General features: G+C 51.0%; 1 protein-coding gene across 1 annotated transcript; it reads right to left on the bottom strand.

Annotated features, from left to right (window-relative positions):
* Window positions 1-3014: 3014 nt before the first annotated feature.
* Window positions 3015-14795, bottom strand: TREML4 (triggering receptor expressed on myeloid cells like 4). Its single transcript, XM_058663394.1, has 7 exons — window positions 13332-14795; window positions 11988-12099; window positions 11573-11896; window positions 10298-10373; window positions 8985-9100; window positions 5283-5335; window positions 3015-3413 (listed from the first exon to the last, which is right to left on the bottom strand). Exons 2-7 carry the CDS (start codon window positions 12043-12045, stop codon window positions 3174-3176), a joined length of 867 nt encoding a protein of 288 aa, XP_058519377.1. The 5' UTR covers window positions 12046-12099; window positions 13332-14795; the 3' UTR covers window positions 3015-3173.
* Window positions 14796-14852: the final 57 nt, after the last annotated feature.

The following is a 14852-nucleotide window of genomic DNA, read 5'->3' as shown; positions in this document are numbered from 1 at the left end:
TGGACTTTTGGTCCTAGTGGGAGTTGAGAAGTCAAGATGTCTGTTGTCTGGGTGGAAGTGGGGACCCAGGCTTTGAGAGACCTGCCAGCTGAAGACTTGTGCTCCCACGAAACAAGCATGCAGTGCCACAAAAAAGGAAACAGGATTATTAGAAGGTTGCTGAGAGAGTAACTCCTGCGTGGAGGTGCTGTTTCTCACCGCTAGCATCACCGGCCGCACGGGTGGTGGCGCTGTTTCCCCCGTAATGAAGCCAGTCCTGCTGACCACAGCCCTGCCCTTTACAGCCACAGCAGGCTGAGGCTGTGTACCAAACAAGGAACTGAATCCTGAGACCAGCGTCTAATAGGAACCCTTTAAAAAGCTATTCTAAATTTAGGGAACGCCAACAAGAGTTCTGGAGTCTGAACCTGAGTTAGTCTAGAAAGCAAAAATAATCCTTAAAGAAAATGGGTGGATGCAAAATTTAATCGATTTTCCAAGACTTTTAAAGCAGCACATTAAAAAGATTGTTTTAAGAGCATTAACTCCAGGCAGACATTTTGGTGTCGTGAGTTAAAAGCCACCATCTGCAATATCAGCATCTCATACGGACGCAGGTTCCATTCCTGGCTCCTCCACTTCCAATCCAGTCCCTGCTAATGGCCTGGGAAAGCAGTGGAAGGTGGCCCAAGTCCTTGGGTCCCTGCATGCATGTGGGGCACCCAGATGGAGTTGCAAGCTCCTGGCTTCAGCCTGGCCCTGCCCAGGTCAGTGGGAGAGGAATTCTCTCTCTGTTACTCTGCCTTTCAAATAAATAAAAATAAGGCTTCAAAATATACATCAACTCATTTTAAAAGGACTATGCATTGAATTACGATTTGATATGTAATGGTGCTTATTGAGTAGATGACGTTCAACAGTGATATCAATCGTTACTCATTATATAAATCTCGAGCAGTCACAACAGAGCAGCTGCAAGCCACAGGCAGTTTCTCCCAATTCATCCACCTGCCCCAGAGGGGCACAGCTGCCGGGGGAGATTTCCAATAGTTTAGGAAATGTGTTAAGCTTGTGTATTTCATTTCAGTTCCCTGGGGCAGCTTTCCATACCGACAGCTGTAATCTGACTTCAGTTCGGTTGGTGTCAGCCTGATTTTTCTACAATGCTACTCTGTAAGAGAGAGGACCCCACCAAAGTCCTGGTTGCATGTGGGTTATATGTCGGACCGCTGCAACAAGTGGACAAAGGGGTCCCTTTCGAGACGTTCCCAGAGAAGAGGAGCTCAGGCAGACGAAGACAATGTAGCAGCTAGGAAAACTTCGCCAGGGACATGGGATTTAGGTTCATCATCTTATCTCTCAGTGTCCTGAATGTGGGAGAGTCTCTAATCCACCCTGTTTCTTCCTCTCTTGGGTTCTTACTGCCACCTGCTGGTCTGGCCCGGAACAACCGCCTGTGCCATCTCCAGGCGCTTCCGGTCATTTGCTGCCCAAGTAGGGGAGCCACAAAATCTCTAATGCTCTCCGGAAGACAGAGCTCGCTACCTGTAAGGAATGAGTCCTTGGATCCGTGCATGCTTTCTTGGCTACCCGCATAGTACAGGACTGGAAGGGAGAAAGCAGCTTTCTTAAGGGTTTCCTCGCAGCACCTGGCTTACCCAGCATGTGCACTGTGGAATGCAGGCGTTTCCCCTACCAGGATTTCTCAGGATCCTGTCTTCTTCCTTAAATCCTCTTCTTCCGCTCAGCATCTAAAGCAGCTATATGCTCAGCGTCAGAGTCCTTCCTTCCCCTTCTGGGTCCTAGTCGCTCATCTGGCTCTGATCTCTCCAGCTTAGCTTGTCCTGCAGGTGCACAGGAAGTGATTACTTCTGAGTCTAAACTCTCCATCTTCCTCCTAGATGGGTTTTCTCTTCTACCTTCTCTTCCACCATCACTCTCTGGCCATCTGCCTTGCCCTGCTCACACTGGCTGGACAGTTCTACAACTCACCATGTCCCTCCCTCTCACCTTCTCTCTCCCACACCTGCCCCCATGCCTCTGCCATCCTCCTGGCTCTCATCTCTTCTCCAGCTTGGTGGTGGCAGCCCCATGCTGTCTCCTCAGTGTCACTCCCAGGTCTTCAAGTTACAGGTCCGTGGGCTGTGTTCACATCAGTTCTTGTTTAGATTTTTTAAAAGATTTGCTCATTTTTATTGAAAAGGCCAATTTACAGAGAGAAGAAGAGATGGAGAGAAAGATCTTCCATCCACTGATTCACTCTTGAAATGATCACAGTGGTTGGAGCTGAGCAGAAGCCAGGAGCTTCTTCTGGGTCTCCCACATGGGTGCAGGGTCCCAAGGCTTTGGGCCACCTTCATTGCTTTCCCAGGCCACAAGCAGGGAGCTGGATGGGAAGTGGAGCTGCTAGAACATGAACCAGCACCCATATTGGACTCCAGGATTTGCAAGAGGAGGATTAGTGAATTGAGCCATTGCACCAGGTGCCCAAGTTTTCCCTTTTAATGGAGTTGAATAGGTTACCTATTTTTCTCTTTATGACATGTGCTTTTGAGGTCTTACTTAATCATCTTTCTATACCTCTAAACACTTTCTTGTTTGGCTGTTCGTATTGAGGTTGACCACCCTCCTGGAGTTGATTCCTGTGTGAGATATGAGGCAGGAAACTAATGTAATGATGAAAGATGGAAGATCTTTCTCTCTGTATATCTGCCTTTCCAAGAGACGCAGAAGGAGCAGGAATGGGCAGCATATTTCAGCCTAGTTTGGAGGTCTCACAAGGACAGCTAGGGTTGGGGCTTCTCAGAGAGAGGCTCTGATAGAGGAACTTGCACAATCCCTCAGGATTTCACAGCCTTGGCTCAGAAAGGAAGTGACAGTCTCAGTGCTGGGTTACTCAGAGGCACTGGGTCTCAGACCCCGCCATCCGGTTGGATTCTGTCCCAGTAGCACTCCCTCCTTCTCGGCCCTGGAAGGAAGGGGACAGAGCAGGTGTCCGGAAAATCACAACCCCCCCACCAAAAGTCTGCCCATCACAGCCATGGACCCAGGCTCCTGCCCTTGCCTAGTTAGGACTCTGGCTTTGCTGCTCAGCCCTCTGCTCCCTCATCATTTGTAGCAGTCTTTGCCACTAGAAGGCACTCCAAGGCTGGCAGATGAGCTTAGCACCTTCTGAGCAGGTGGCAGGCATCCGTTCACTGGTCAGGAAATTCTGCCTGTGGTTCCCAGGCACTTGGTCTCAGGCAGCGGGTCTGGGGACCTGGGGATTTGCTCCTCATCAGGCTAGTGTATTCCACAGACAGGATGAGGTCTCGGGCGGGCTTCATGGTGCAGTAGGTGTTGACATAGAAGGGATCCTCAGGGCTTAAGTGACTGAGTGAGGCGTAGTGGATGGCTTCTGTGAGCTCCTCATAGGCCGGCTGCTGATCGGCGCTCTAGGAATCAAGAAAGTCAGACACAGGCTGTGTGCTCACCTTCTAGCTGTCTACAGCTGGCAGAGGATGCGGTGAGAGATGCAATGTGGGACAAGGTGTCGAATCTGCAAAGACTGTGGGAATGAGCTGCTGGGAAGAGGTGACTCTCAAGGCAATAACATCGCCATGACAGGCATGTCTAAGAATGACCTGGGTGTCTGGCACATCAGTGAAGACGCAGCTTGGGAATGCCCACAGTTCATATGAATGCACCTGAATTTGAGTCCCATCTCCACTTCCAGTTCCAGACACCCTGCAACACAGCAGATGATGGCTCGAGTACTTGGTCCCTGTCACCTATATGGGAAACCCAGCTTGAGTTTTCTGCTCCTGGCTTCTGTCGGGGCCCCATTCCTGGCTATTGCACTTGGGGGAGTGAACCAGCAGATACAAGATCTCTACCTGTCTCTGTCTCTTTCTCACTCTCCCTTTCAAGTAAAATGAATAAATGCATTTTAACATTAAAAATGAAAATATAATATACTAGGACTAAAAGCATTGATACTCCTGGAAACTTGTTTGAAACACGGAATCAGGTTCTACCCCAGATCTAGTAAAGCAATGGGGGGGTCAGCAAACTGTTTTCTTATTTTTTAAATAGATTTATTTATTTACTTTGAAAGGCAGAGTTACAGAGAGAAAGAGAGAGAGAGAGAGAGAGAGAGAGAGAGAGACTTTCCATGTTCTAGTTTACTCCCTAGATGACCTCAATGGCCAACACTCGGCCAGGTCAAAGTCAAGAATCAGGAATTGCAGGCGCCCAAGCAATTGGGCCATTTCTACTCCTTTCCCCAGGCCATTAGCAGGGGTTTGCATCAAAAGTGGAGCAGCCCAGAAACACACTGGCACCTAGATGGGATGCTAGCATGGCAGGCAGTGGCTTGACCTGCTAAAGCACAAGGCCAACCCTGACCACCTGTTTGAATCAGCACTCTACACACCCTCAGGTGTGTGTAGCACTAAGTAAGAACATTTGATGGGCCCTGCATGGTAGCCTAGTGGCTGAAGTCCTTGCCTTGCACTTGCCAGGATCCCGTATAGGTGCTGGTTCATATCCCAGCTCCACTTCCCATCCAGCTCCCTGCTTGTGGCCTGGGAAAGCAATGAAGGATGGCCCAAAGCCTTGGGACCCTGCACCCATGTGGGAGACTCAGAAGAATCTCCTGGCTCCTGGTTTCAGATCAGCTCAGCTCTGGCCATTGGCGACCACTTGGGGAGTGAATCAGCAGATGGAAGATCTTCCTCTCTGTCTCTCTTCCTCTTTGTATATCTGACTTTCCAATAAAAATAAATAAATCTTTAACTTAAGAAAAAAGAGCATTTAACAGGGATGGTAGTTGCAAGGTTGATCTCAGCAGCACCTCGTGAGCAGGTAGCAGAGTTGACTGGATGACTTTGGATCCTTTTCATCCTCTGGTTTTGTGATTTCCAGAATCTCAGCTTTTCACCCAAGGGAAACCATATGGCCCCAGGACTCACTGAGCACATCACTTGCCATGTGATGTCTGTTCCCACCAGTGGACAAGACCCTCTGACTGGCTCATGACCTGTGAGATATGAAACGCTGCCTGCTGTGGAAGTGCTGGTCAGGGGCTTGACCCGCTAACTAACTAACTCTCTCTCCCTCTCAGAACTGACCTGACAAATGCAGGAAAGGAAGCACTCAGGCCACGAGGCAGCAGGGGCATGCTCAGTCAGCAGTGTGTGCCGAGGTCTGGAGCAACTAGAGACAGTACGCGGAGGCTGGGAAGTCAGCAGAAAGCAGCAAGAGCGTACGCTCACAGCCACGCTGTGATTCTCTGGGTCCCAGGGATGGCCAGGCCTACTCACGGTGGGCTCCTTCCGCACTGAGAGGCTGCAGACATCCAGGGCTCCATCCTTACCTGCCAAGAACACAGAGTCAGCTGAGGGTGGGGGTCCCTGCCTCCAATGGAGATAAGGTGGACAAGTTAGGGTCCTGGCTGGGCAGAAGGTCCTGCTCCTGCTTGGGGCAGACCCAAGTGCCCTACATAGTGTCCTGGGAAGCTAGCGGTGAAGTAACGAACTGCCAAGGTTGGTTTGCATGAAAAAAGTGAGCTTCATTCAAGGTGCCTGAAGATCCCAAACTTAGACCTCCGATTCAAAGATAACCTCTTTAGCCGGTGGGATTATATGGGAGTCATGTTTTTCAGTTTTGAACCAGGAACTCTTTTCTTTAAAGATTTATTTATTTTTATTACAAAGTCAGATATACAGAGAGGAGGAGAGACAGGAAGATCTTCCATCCAATGATTCACTCCCCAAGTGACCGCAACAGCTGGTGCTGCGCCGATCCGAAGCCAGGAAGCTGCAGGGTCCCAAAGCTTTGGGCGATCCTCAACTGCTTTCCCAGGCCACAAGCAGGGAGCTGGATGGGAAGTGGAGCTGCTGGGATTAGAACTGGCGCCCACATGGGATCCCGGCGCATTCAAGGTGAGGACTTTAGCTGCTAGGCCACGCTGCCGGGCCCAAACCAGGAACTCTTAAGGCAAAAACAGCTGATATTACTATTCCGAGTATTCTCACACCTGTGCATTCACATGTACACTCTAGAAATCAAACCTCAAGGAAGAATGCACAAAGCATTTGTCTCTTCTACTTGGTTGCTCTACTAAAATGTTATTGGGATCTACTAAATCTATGGATGTCATTTGAAAAAAAAATAGGTACACAAACTGTACAATCCCCTCCTCCTGGGGGTTTTGATTGCTTGAAAAATTAAAAGCCCATGAGGTCCAGCATAATTCTAGTTCATTCAACACATTTCAATCACGTTGTTGATTGAAACACCCTTAAGGCATACGGTTAACACACACATAGGACACAGGCACCAAGCCAAGGAAACAACAAAAGTCAGTAAGAAAAGATGTAGAATTCATCAACAGGGACTAACTGGGGGTAAGCGCTTGGCGTAGTGCTTAAGACACTGACTGGGACACCAGCACCCCATGGGAGAGCACCTGGTTCCAGTCCCAGGGCCTCTGCTTCTTCGCCATTCTCCTGCTAATGCACCCCCTGGAGGCAGCAGGGGATGGCTCAAGGGCTTGGACCCCTGTCACACATGAGATGCAAACTTGGATCCAGGACTTCCTCACCCTGGCTGCAAGAACCAACAAGTAAGAGTGTTCTGCCTGTCTCTCACTCTCTCCTCTTGTCGCTTCCATTTGAATCAATTAATAATTGTTGGAGAGACTGATCTGAAAAACGTTATACAAAGTGCTACAGACTTCACACACGATTAATGCCAAAACTTAAAAAAAAACACTTTGACATCTAAAAAAGTCCTTGAAGTGCTTTTAGGACATTCTTTTTTTTTTTGCTTGATTTTTAAATTGCATTGTGTATATTTAATGTGTAGAATATGATTTTGTAAGATTCACATTCATAAGCTACATTATGTAACACTGTGACCATATTCTTGGTCAGAGTTGCCTAACGGAGTAAGTGAACATGGTCCTCACTTCATCTGGTTGCTCATTTCCTCTCCTGTGACAAAAGCGATTATAACCTGAACACAGAACACTATCACTCACCATGGACCTCATGTTGCAAGTTAGGCCCTTCTACTTGTTCATCCTGCACATTTCCTGTTTCTACTCTTTGACCTACAGCTCCCCATGTTGCCCCTGATACTTCAAGGGTGTTAAAAATTTTTATATGGCAGCAATGAGTAAAACAATGCTGCTAGGGCTGCAATTGCAGCATAGTGAATTAAGCTGTTGCTTGCAGCGCCAGCATCCTGCAAGGGCACCAATTCAAGTCCTGGCTGCTTTGTTTCCTCTCCAGCTCTCTGCTAATGCATGTGGAAAAGCAGAAGATGACTCAAAGGCCTGGGCCCCAACATGTATGTGGGAAACTCAGAAGAAGCTCCTGGCTTTAGTCTGGCCCTGCCCTAACTGTGGTAGTCACTTGGGGAATGAGCCAGCAGATGGAAGATGCTTCTCTCTCTCTCTCCCTCCCTCTCTCTTTCTATATATATGCATAGATAGATAGATAGATAGATAGATAGATAGATATAGATAGATATAGATACAGATATAGATATAGATAGATAGATAGAGATAGATTCTCTCTCTCCGTATATATATATATATATATATATATATATATATATATATATATATATATATATATATATATAACTCTACCTTTCAAATCAACAAAACAAATCTTTAAATAATAGTACTAACATTGCTGGACCATGCATTGTGGCACAGCATGTGAAACTGCTACTTGGGTTGCCCGCGTACCACATGGGAACAGGTGTGACCCTGCTCCTAATTCCAACTTCCTGATAAAGTGCACCCTGGGAGTGCAAGTCCATGGGACCCTGTTATACATGTGAAAGGTCTGGATTGTGGCCTGGTGCAGTAGCCTAACAGCTAAAGTCATCACCTTGCATGTGCCAGGATACCATATGGGCACCAGTTCTAATTCCGGGGCCCTGCTTCCATCCAGCTCCCTGCTTGTGGCCTGGGAAAGCAGCCGAGGACAGCCCAAGGCCTTGGGTTCCTGCACCTGTGTGGGAGACCTGGAGGAAGCTCCTGGCTCCTGGCTTCAGATTGGTTCAGCTCTGGCTGTTGCGGTTATTTGGGGAATGAATCATCAGACAGATGATCTTCCTTTCTGTCTCTCTCCTCCTCTCTGTACATCTGACTTTCACTTTAAAAAATGAATAATGTTATAAAGAAAAAGAAGAAAGTTCTGAATTGAGCTCCAGGCTCCTGGCTCCACCTGGTCCAGTCCCAGCTGTTGTAGGCATGTGGGGAGCAAGCCAGCAGATGGAATTTTGCTCTCCCCCTCGAAATAAACTATCAAAATACAAAAATAAAAATACCATTAACTATACAAAGATATTGGCAATAACAATATTATGTTTATCCTTTATGAATTTTAAAGTTTTAATTATTACTTGAGAAGCAGAAAAGAAACACAAAGCAACCAACATCTCCCATCAGCCAGTCCACTGCTCAAGTTCCCATAGAAGCCAGGGCAGGATCAAGCCCAAGCCGGGGTCCTGGAACTCAACCCACGTCTCCCACACGGGTGGCAGAAACCCAAGCCCTTGCGCCGCCACCAGCCTCCTCCCAGGGTGTGCGTGAGCAGGAAGCTGGAGCTGGGAGTGCAGGACTTAGCCCTATGCACTGCAGTGTGGCACACAGACATTTTTATTGGTGTCTAAACTGCTAGGCCAAACAACCCTCTTTACATCATTTTTTCTTTAAATCCTCACTCCAAAAGGTGGCAAAAATCCAAAAGACTGTGAGTGGACATCAGTGTGCCTAGGTTTAGGCCCCTTCAGCATTGAACTGAACTGGCTTTGGGTGTGCTAAGCACCAGCATCACAAGACAACTGGTCTACCTGCAGGGGACACACACACACACACCATCTGCTGGGGTCCGCTGCTTCGGCAGAGGGGAGGAGAGTTCCCAGAAACCCAGGGCCTGGGTTTCCCACCCTCCAACTCCCGACTGAGTACCAGGTGGTCTGCTCAGGGCAAGGCAGAGGCTCACCTTTCTTAGTTCTTGCTTGGGTTTTTCTGAGACCCAGGACCACAAGGAGAGCCAGCAGCAGCAGCAGGACAGTCACCACCACGCCTGACAGCACAGACTTCCCACTGTCTGGGGACCTTGGGAAGAAGGGTTGGGCTGGTGGTGAGGATGGGTGGAACCAGCGTCACCTGCTGCCTGGAGAACCTCCCCTGCTGTGGTTGTCACTCCCATAGCCACAGCCACCCACCCATAGACACCCCACCACAGCTTCCAGCCTCTCCCCAGAGCCTTCCCCCCTCCCCGCCTGATCACCATGTGGCCAGTGCTGCCTTGGGCTAGTTTCCATTCTCTGTAAGATGACTATGCCGGGATATCACAAGTCTTCACACCTCCCTTTTCTGACTTCTGTCCCTTAAGGTCCATCCCTCCTGGGACCCCGTGACAGGACTTGCAGTCACCCCTCGCCAGCACCTTTATCCCAGCTCCTCCGTGCAACCCTGCTGTGGGCTGCAGGTGGTTCTCAGAGTCACCAACATACGCCTCTGCAGGTAAGAAGTGCATTTCCATGCATTCTGCATTAGGCAAAGGAAAAACACCCAGGGTGACTTCCTGCCACCTGTCACAGGCTCCTAGGGGACGTTTCTGAGGCCTTTGACTTGGGGGAGCAGTTCTAGAGACACCTCTCAGCTCAGGCTATTGGCACCACTCAGCATCTGGTTAAAGCAATGGCATGCCAGAGCCCGGAGTTTGTGATCTGAGAGGAAGGTGAATGAAGAGGGGGAGGGAAAGAAAGAGATTGCCAGGCCCAGAGTCTGGGGCCTGGAAATAATTGGGCAGGTGTGGAGAAGAGAGCTGGGCACACACAGGAGGCAGGACCTACCAAGGGCACCACGGCCCAGGTGGAGCTCTGCTATTCTTACTGAGAGGTAGCAGTCCGGATGCTATGGCTCTAGGCCAGGCCAGTGTCTCTGAGCCCTCACAACCACCTTCCAAACCTGAACGTCCACACGAGAGCAGCTACATTCCAACGGTACCAGGAGACCCTTTGGGTTACCACACCCAGGTGTCAGCAGGAGGTCTGTACACCTGACAAAGGCCAGGGATGCTGCCAAACATCCCAGAAAGCACAGACACTGTCCTTCAGTCAAGAACCAATCTGAACAATCCAGATGATAACAGACCAGAACAAATAGCCCCCTGTAAGGTGGGAACATTGTTGCAGGTGCCAAAGCTGAGGTTCGTTCAGGCAAAGTGGCCAGTATGACCATCTGATGTTGATTGGCAGAGGGTGCAAGAAAAGAAAGGCTTGGGGACTGGAGGATGCGTGATAGTACCTGGCATTGACAGGGCTGCTGGTAGAAGCCAGGGCTATGGTCTTCCAGGCATTCCTGGTGGAGGATGGGATGGGAGCTGGAAGAGACAAAAGTGAATGGAGCACCCCTCTGCTCACCCACACCCCAGAGCTTCCCACTTCCAGTCCCCAACACCGGGAGCAGGTGGCCACCTTGGGCCCTGGGCCAGGGGAGAGCTCTGGGCAGGGTCGCAGCACCCGCAGGAGGCACAGCAGGAAGGGCCACGCTGCAGGCAGCTCTGTATGGCAAACCACATTGTCACCTGCATGTTAGGTCGGCTGTGCCATCCCTTCTGCTGCTGCTGCTTCTGAACATGTCACACTCTTTTAATCTCTGATGCTTCACTCCACCATCACCGCATGCCTTTCGTGTCTTCCCTGGATAAACTCCCGCTCAGCCACGAGGTCAGGTGGTGATACCTCCTCCAAGGAGTCCTCCCTTGGTGCAGGAGCATCCCCTTGACCTCCGGTGCCAGGAGGGTTCCCTCACCAAGACTCTGTCCACCTTGCGTCTGTGATATCCCTGCCTCCTGCAATGTCATTCTTGACTCACAGTCTGCCTTACCAGCTCCTCCAGCATAGAATGGGAATTCAAGGGCTTAAGGCCCCATTCCAGAGCCTAGACTAGCCCTGAGCCCTCCAAGAAATGGGCATGGAGCCAACGCTCGGGCAGTGAAGGCCTGACCTGTTAATCCCTTGAATGCCCATTTGACCAACAGGCTGGGCAGGTTGAGCCTGAGGGAGGGGTTGCAGCCTGGACCACACGTAAATGCAGGGCCAGCTCTGCAACTCCATGGGGATTCAGGAGGACCACACGGAACCTCAGATGTGTGGTAGCTGTAAGCATCCACTCAGGCTCCTTAACCAGGACATCCATGGTCAAGGCAAGAACCCAGGCCCCCCGGAGCTCTAGGCCACCACACATCTTGCATTGCCTCTAAGCATCGCATCTCCCTCCCTCTCCACCTGTCTCCTATCAGTCCGTAGTTTTCAGCTTCACACCCAGTTAATTCCCTTGTGTGAGAGGCAAAGGCAAAGGGTCAAGGTCGGGGCAGGGATGTCTAAGACTGGACGATGAGCCAGCTATGCTGATGCCTGGGGGAGATTTCAGCTCACTCTCTAGGTGACCCTCGGCCACATGCCTCCTTCTCTGCTCCGCTCCACACACCTTATTTCCAGAGTCCTCTCCAGCCCTCTCACCCAGGTGGTTCAGCAAGCCAGAGACAACCCCCCCTCCCCAATCAGGGAAAGCACGCACCTTGAGACACCATGAGCTGGATGGCTCTGAGAGGGAAGACTCCAGAAGACTCATAGACACCACACCAGTAGAGACCAGAGTCCTTCACTGTGAGCCTCTTCATGGTGACGATGAAGTGGGCAGAGTGGTGGTCATCCTGTAGGGAGCACCGGGGGTCCTGTGCCCCGCTCTGGGAACTGTCCACCAGCAAGGTGCAGAGGTTGGTCCCTGTTTGCCTACACCAGGTTTTCAGCTTCATGTGCTGCTCAGCCGAGTAGTAGCATGTCACAGAGATCGCCTCGCCCTCCAGTTTCTGCAGTATGTCTGGGATCAGCCCCCAGGAACCTGAGGGTGAACCCTCAGTGAAGAGAACCTCTCTCCTCAGGCCCCCGCCCCCTCAGGGCATCTTCCATAGCACCTGCCCAACCCTCCTCACCTGAGGCCTGGAGCATCAGCAGGCCAGGCAGCAGCAGATGTGCAGCCTCCCAAGCCATGGAGCCTTTTCCTGAGCTCGGGGATAAAGAGGTAAGTGAGGCAGCAGACAGGCCCTGGGGAGAGAGTGGGGTGAACTGCTGAGCTAGGCAAAGGTCTTTGGGGGGAGAAGCAGGCAGCCAGCGGCAGGGAGGGCTGGTGTCCAACTCTCTGCCCCTGGGCTAACTGGGGCTCTGGGGACTCTAGAAGCACTCCTGGGCTCCTGTGGACCAGCCCCTACTGTCTCCAGCAAGCCACTTCCCTCCTACTGAGGTTGGGATGGGAAAAGCTGAGAAGTTTCAAGAAAGAACTAGAGTGAAATATTTCTCCTCTCTCTCCCAGCTGCTCTACCACTTCCTCCACAGTCCATGCTGTGGCCCAGAATGTGAAGGCTGAAAGAAAAGCCAGTCTTACCAGAACCCTGAGTGCCACTGCTCACCAGTGACCAGACCCAGAAGTTTGCTGGGGACTGAAGGGGAACCGGAGATGTCCTTCCAGGGGTAAGAGTACAGTGAGGGTTCCCAGCATGGCTAGGGGAATGCCAGGAGGGGTTGGTGGTTTTCAAAAAACACCCAGAAGAGGTGGGGCTCCATAGCCACCTTTAGCTCTCTGCTAATGCCCCAGGGGCAGCAATGATAGAACTCAAGTACTTGGGCTCCTAAAACTGACCTAGGAGGCCTGGATGGAGTTTCTGGCTCCCAGCTCCCACTCCGCCCTTGGCCTGGCCCCCAGGATCCTTGGTGGCCTTTGGGGATATGAATGGATATCTCTCTAACAAGTAAGTAAGTGTATGTTTAAAGGCATATTTATTTTTATTGGAAAGACATATTTACAGAGAGAAGGAGAGACAGAGAGAAAGAAAGATCTTTCATCCCCAAGTGGCCACAATGGCCAGAGCTGGGCTAATCCAAAGCCCCGAGCCTCTACTGGATCTCCCACGCGGTTGCTTTCCCAAGCCACAGCCAGAGAGCTGAATGGAAAATGCAGTAGCTGGGACACAAACCAGCAGCACCCATATGGGATCCTGGGCATGCAAGGCGAGGACTATAGTCACTAGGCTACCACGTTGGGCCCATAAAGGTGTTCTTAAATCTCATGGAAAAGGAAACAAAACTTTTATTTTGCTGCAAAAGCTTGAAAACCCACACACAGAATTTGCATAACATGCCTGCCCCATGAACTTCCTGAAGACCCTACAGCAGGTGGGAGGGGGCAATTCCCAGCCTCAGAGCACCCCCAGCTCCCAACCACAATCCCACCAATCAAACACGTCTTAAATAATCATCTTGGGTGAGCTCCAGATACTCACGGTTGGCACACAACAAAGAAGATCCCGTGAGAAGTATGCCAGGGTGGATTCCTGGGGACAGACTCTGAGATGGGCACAAGGTTTTCAAGCGCTCTGGAACCACCCTCTAGGGGAGGGGAAGAGCAGGAAGCAGGAGTGGATGGGAGAAGCCGGGCTGCCTGGAGATGACTGCAGCTTCTTGTGAGGAGGTCTGAGAACAGGCCGAGCCTGCAGGCCTTGCTTACGCTGGTGAGGGGGTGGGTGTCAAGGTGTTAGATGCCCTGCCAACATCAACAGCTTGGGGGTTCTGATCCAGCAAAACAGTTGTTTCTGCAGGAGCCTGCCTGGGTGGCCCCAGGGCTCCCATCCCTGAAGGCCTTGAGCACCTGTGGCTTCTCACCCTGGGCTGGATCCGAGGTGTAAGCAGCCCTGCTGTGTCTTCCCTCCCACTTGGAGCTGGGAGCAGGTGGAGGGAAGGGGTGGCTCCTTGGTGCTCCCTTAGTTCTGAGTTCTGTGTAGGCAACTGTGGCACCTGCTCTTGTCCTTCCGTGGATGTGAGGAAGCAAGAACAAGAGCCAGAATGGGACAATGGCTTGCCAAGGACGCACCAAGATGAGCCTACCCTGGCAAGAAGGCCTCATCATAGAGGCTGCTCCAAAAAAGCTGAGAACGAAAGAGACAGAGAAGAGACAGAAGACCCCCTCCCCAATCCCTGAAGCTGTCAAGCACAGAACACAGAAAACAGCAGAACCAGAAAATCACCACGAAGCGATAATAATCAGGCATTAGCCGAGTAGCACGGGTCATTGTGTTTTATCCTGAGAACAATCTTGAGAGGTAGGAATTATTATTACCCCCTTCACAAGGGAGGAACAATGAGGCCCAGAAAGGGTTAGTGACTTGCTCAGGGTCACACAGTGACAGGGTGGCATCCCCCACCCCACCCCGGTTCCTTCCTTCCCCACCAGATATCTTTCCATTGAGCTCTCATGGAGGTTTTCTCCTCAGGAGAGTTAAGGTGGTGAAAAGAGCTCCTGGGGCTAGTTGCTGGCCGTCCAGGGACAAATGTCACTCTGTGTGTGTGTGTGTGTGTGTGTGTGTGTGTGTGTGTGTACTGGTATGGTACTGTCAGTTCCTAGTTGGAGTCTTGCCTCCACTGCCCCCTCGTGGACACAGGGAAGCAGTAACTCTTCCAGGCTGTCCCCAAGGATGACCCCAGCCCCTATTCCTCTCCCTGTAGTCAACCTGGATTGACTGCACCAGCTGTCCACTGAGACCATAGTTGAGTCTCTCTGCTGAATATGACCTTTGCCAACCTACAACCAAAGTACACACGTCATCTTTGTCCCCAACCATGACTCCAGCAGGCTGAAGGACACCCTTGCCTGGGGGCTGGGATCCAGTTGGTGGTTTCTAGTCTTCACTGCTGAGAGCTGGGCCAGTGGTCAGAGCAGCAGAGGTTAGGTCTGAGCTCACACTTGGGCCAGGAGCTCCTTAAATACCTTTCCTCCCAGCTCTCACCTAGGCCAGTCTTCCAGGCTG

The sequence above is a fragment of the Ochotona princeps genome, chromosome 1 (assembly GCF_030435755.1).
Source record: "Ochotona princeps isolate mOchPri1 chromosome 1, mOchPri1.hap1, whole genome shotgun sequence".
Taxonomy (NCBI): Eukaryota; Metazoa; Chordata; class Mammalia; order Lagomorpha; family Ochotonidae; genus Ochotona; species Ochotona princeps.
This window is presented reverse-complemented; position numbering and strand designations above follow the sequence as displayed.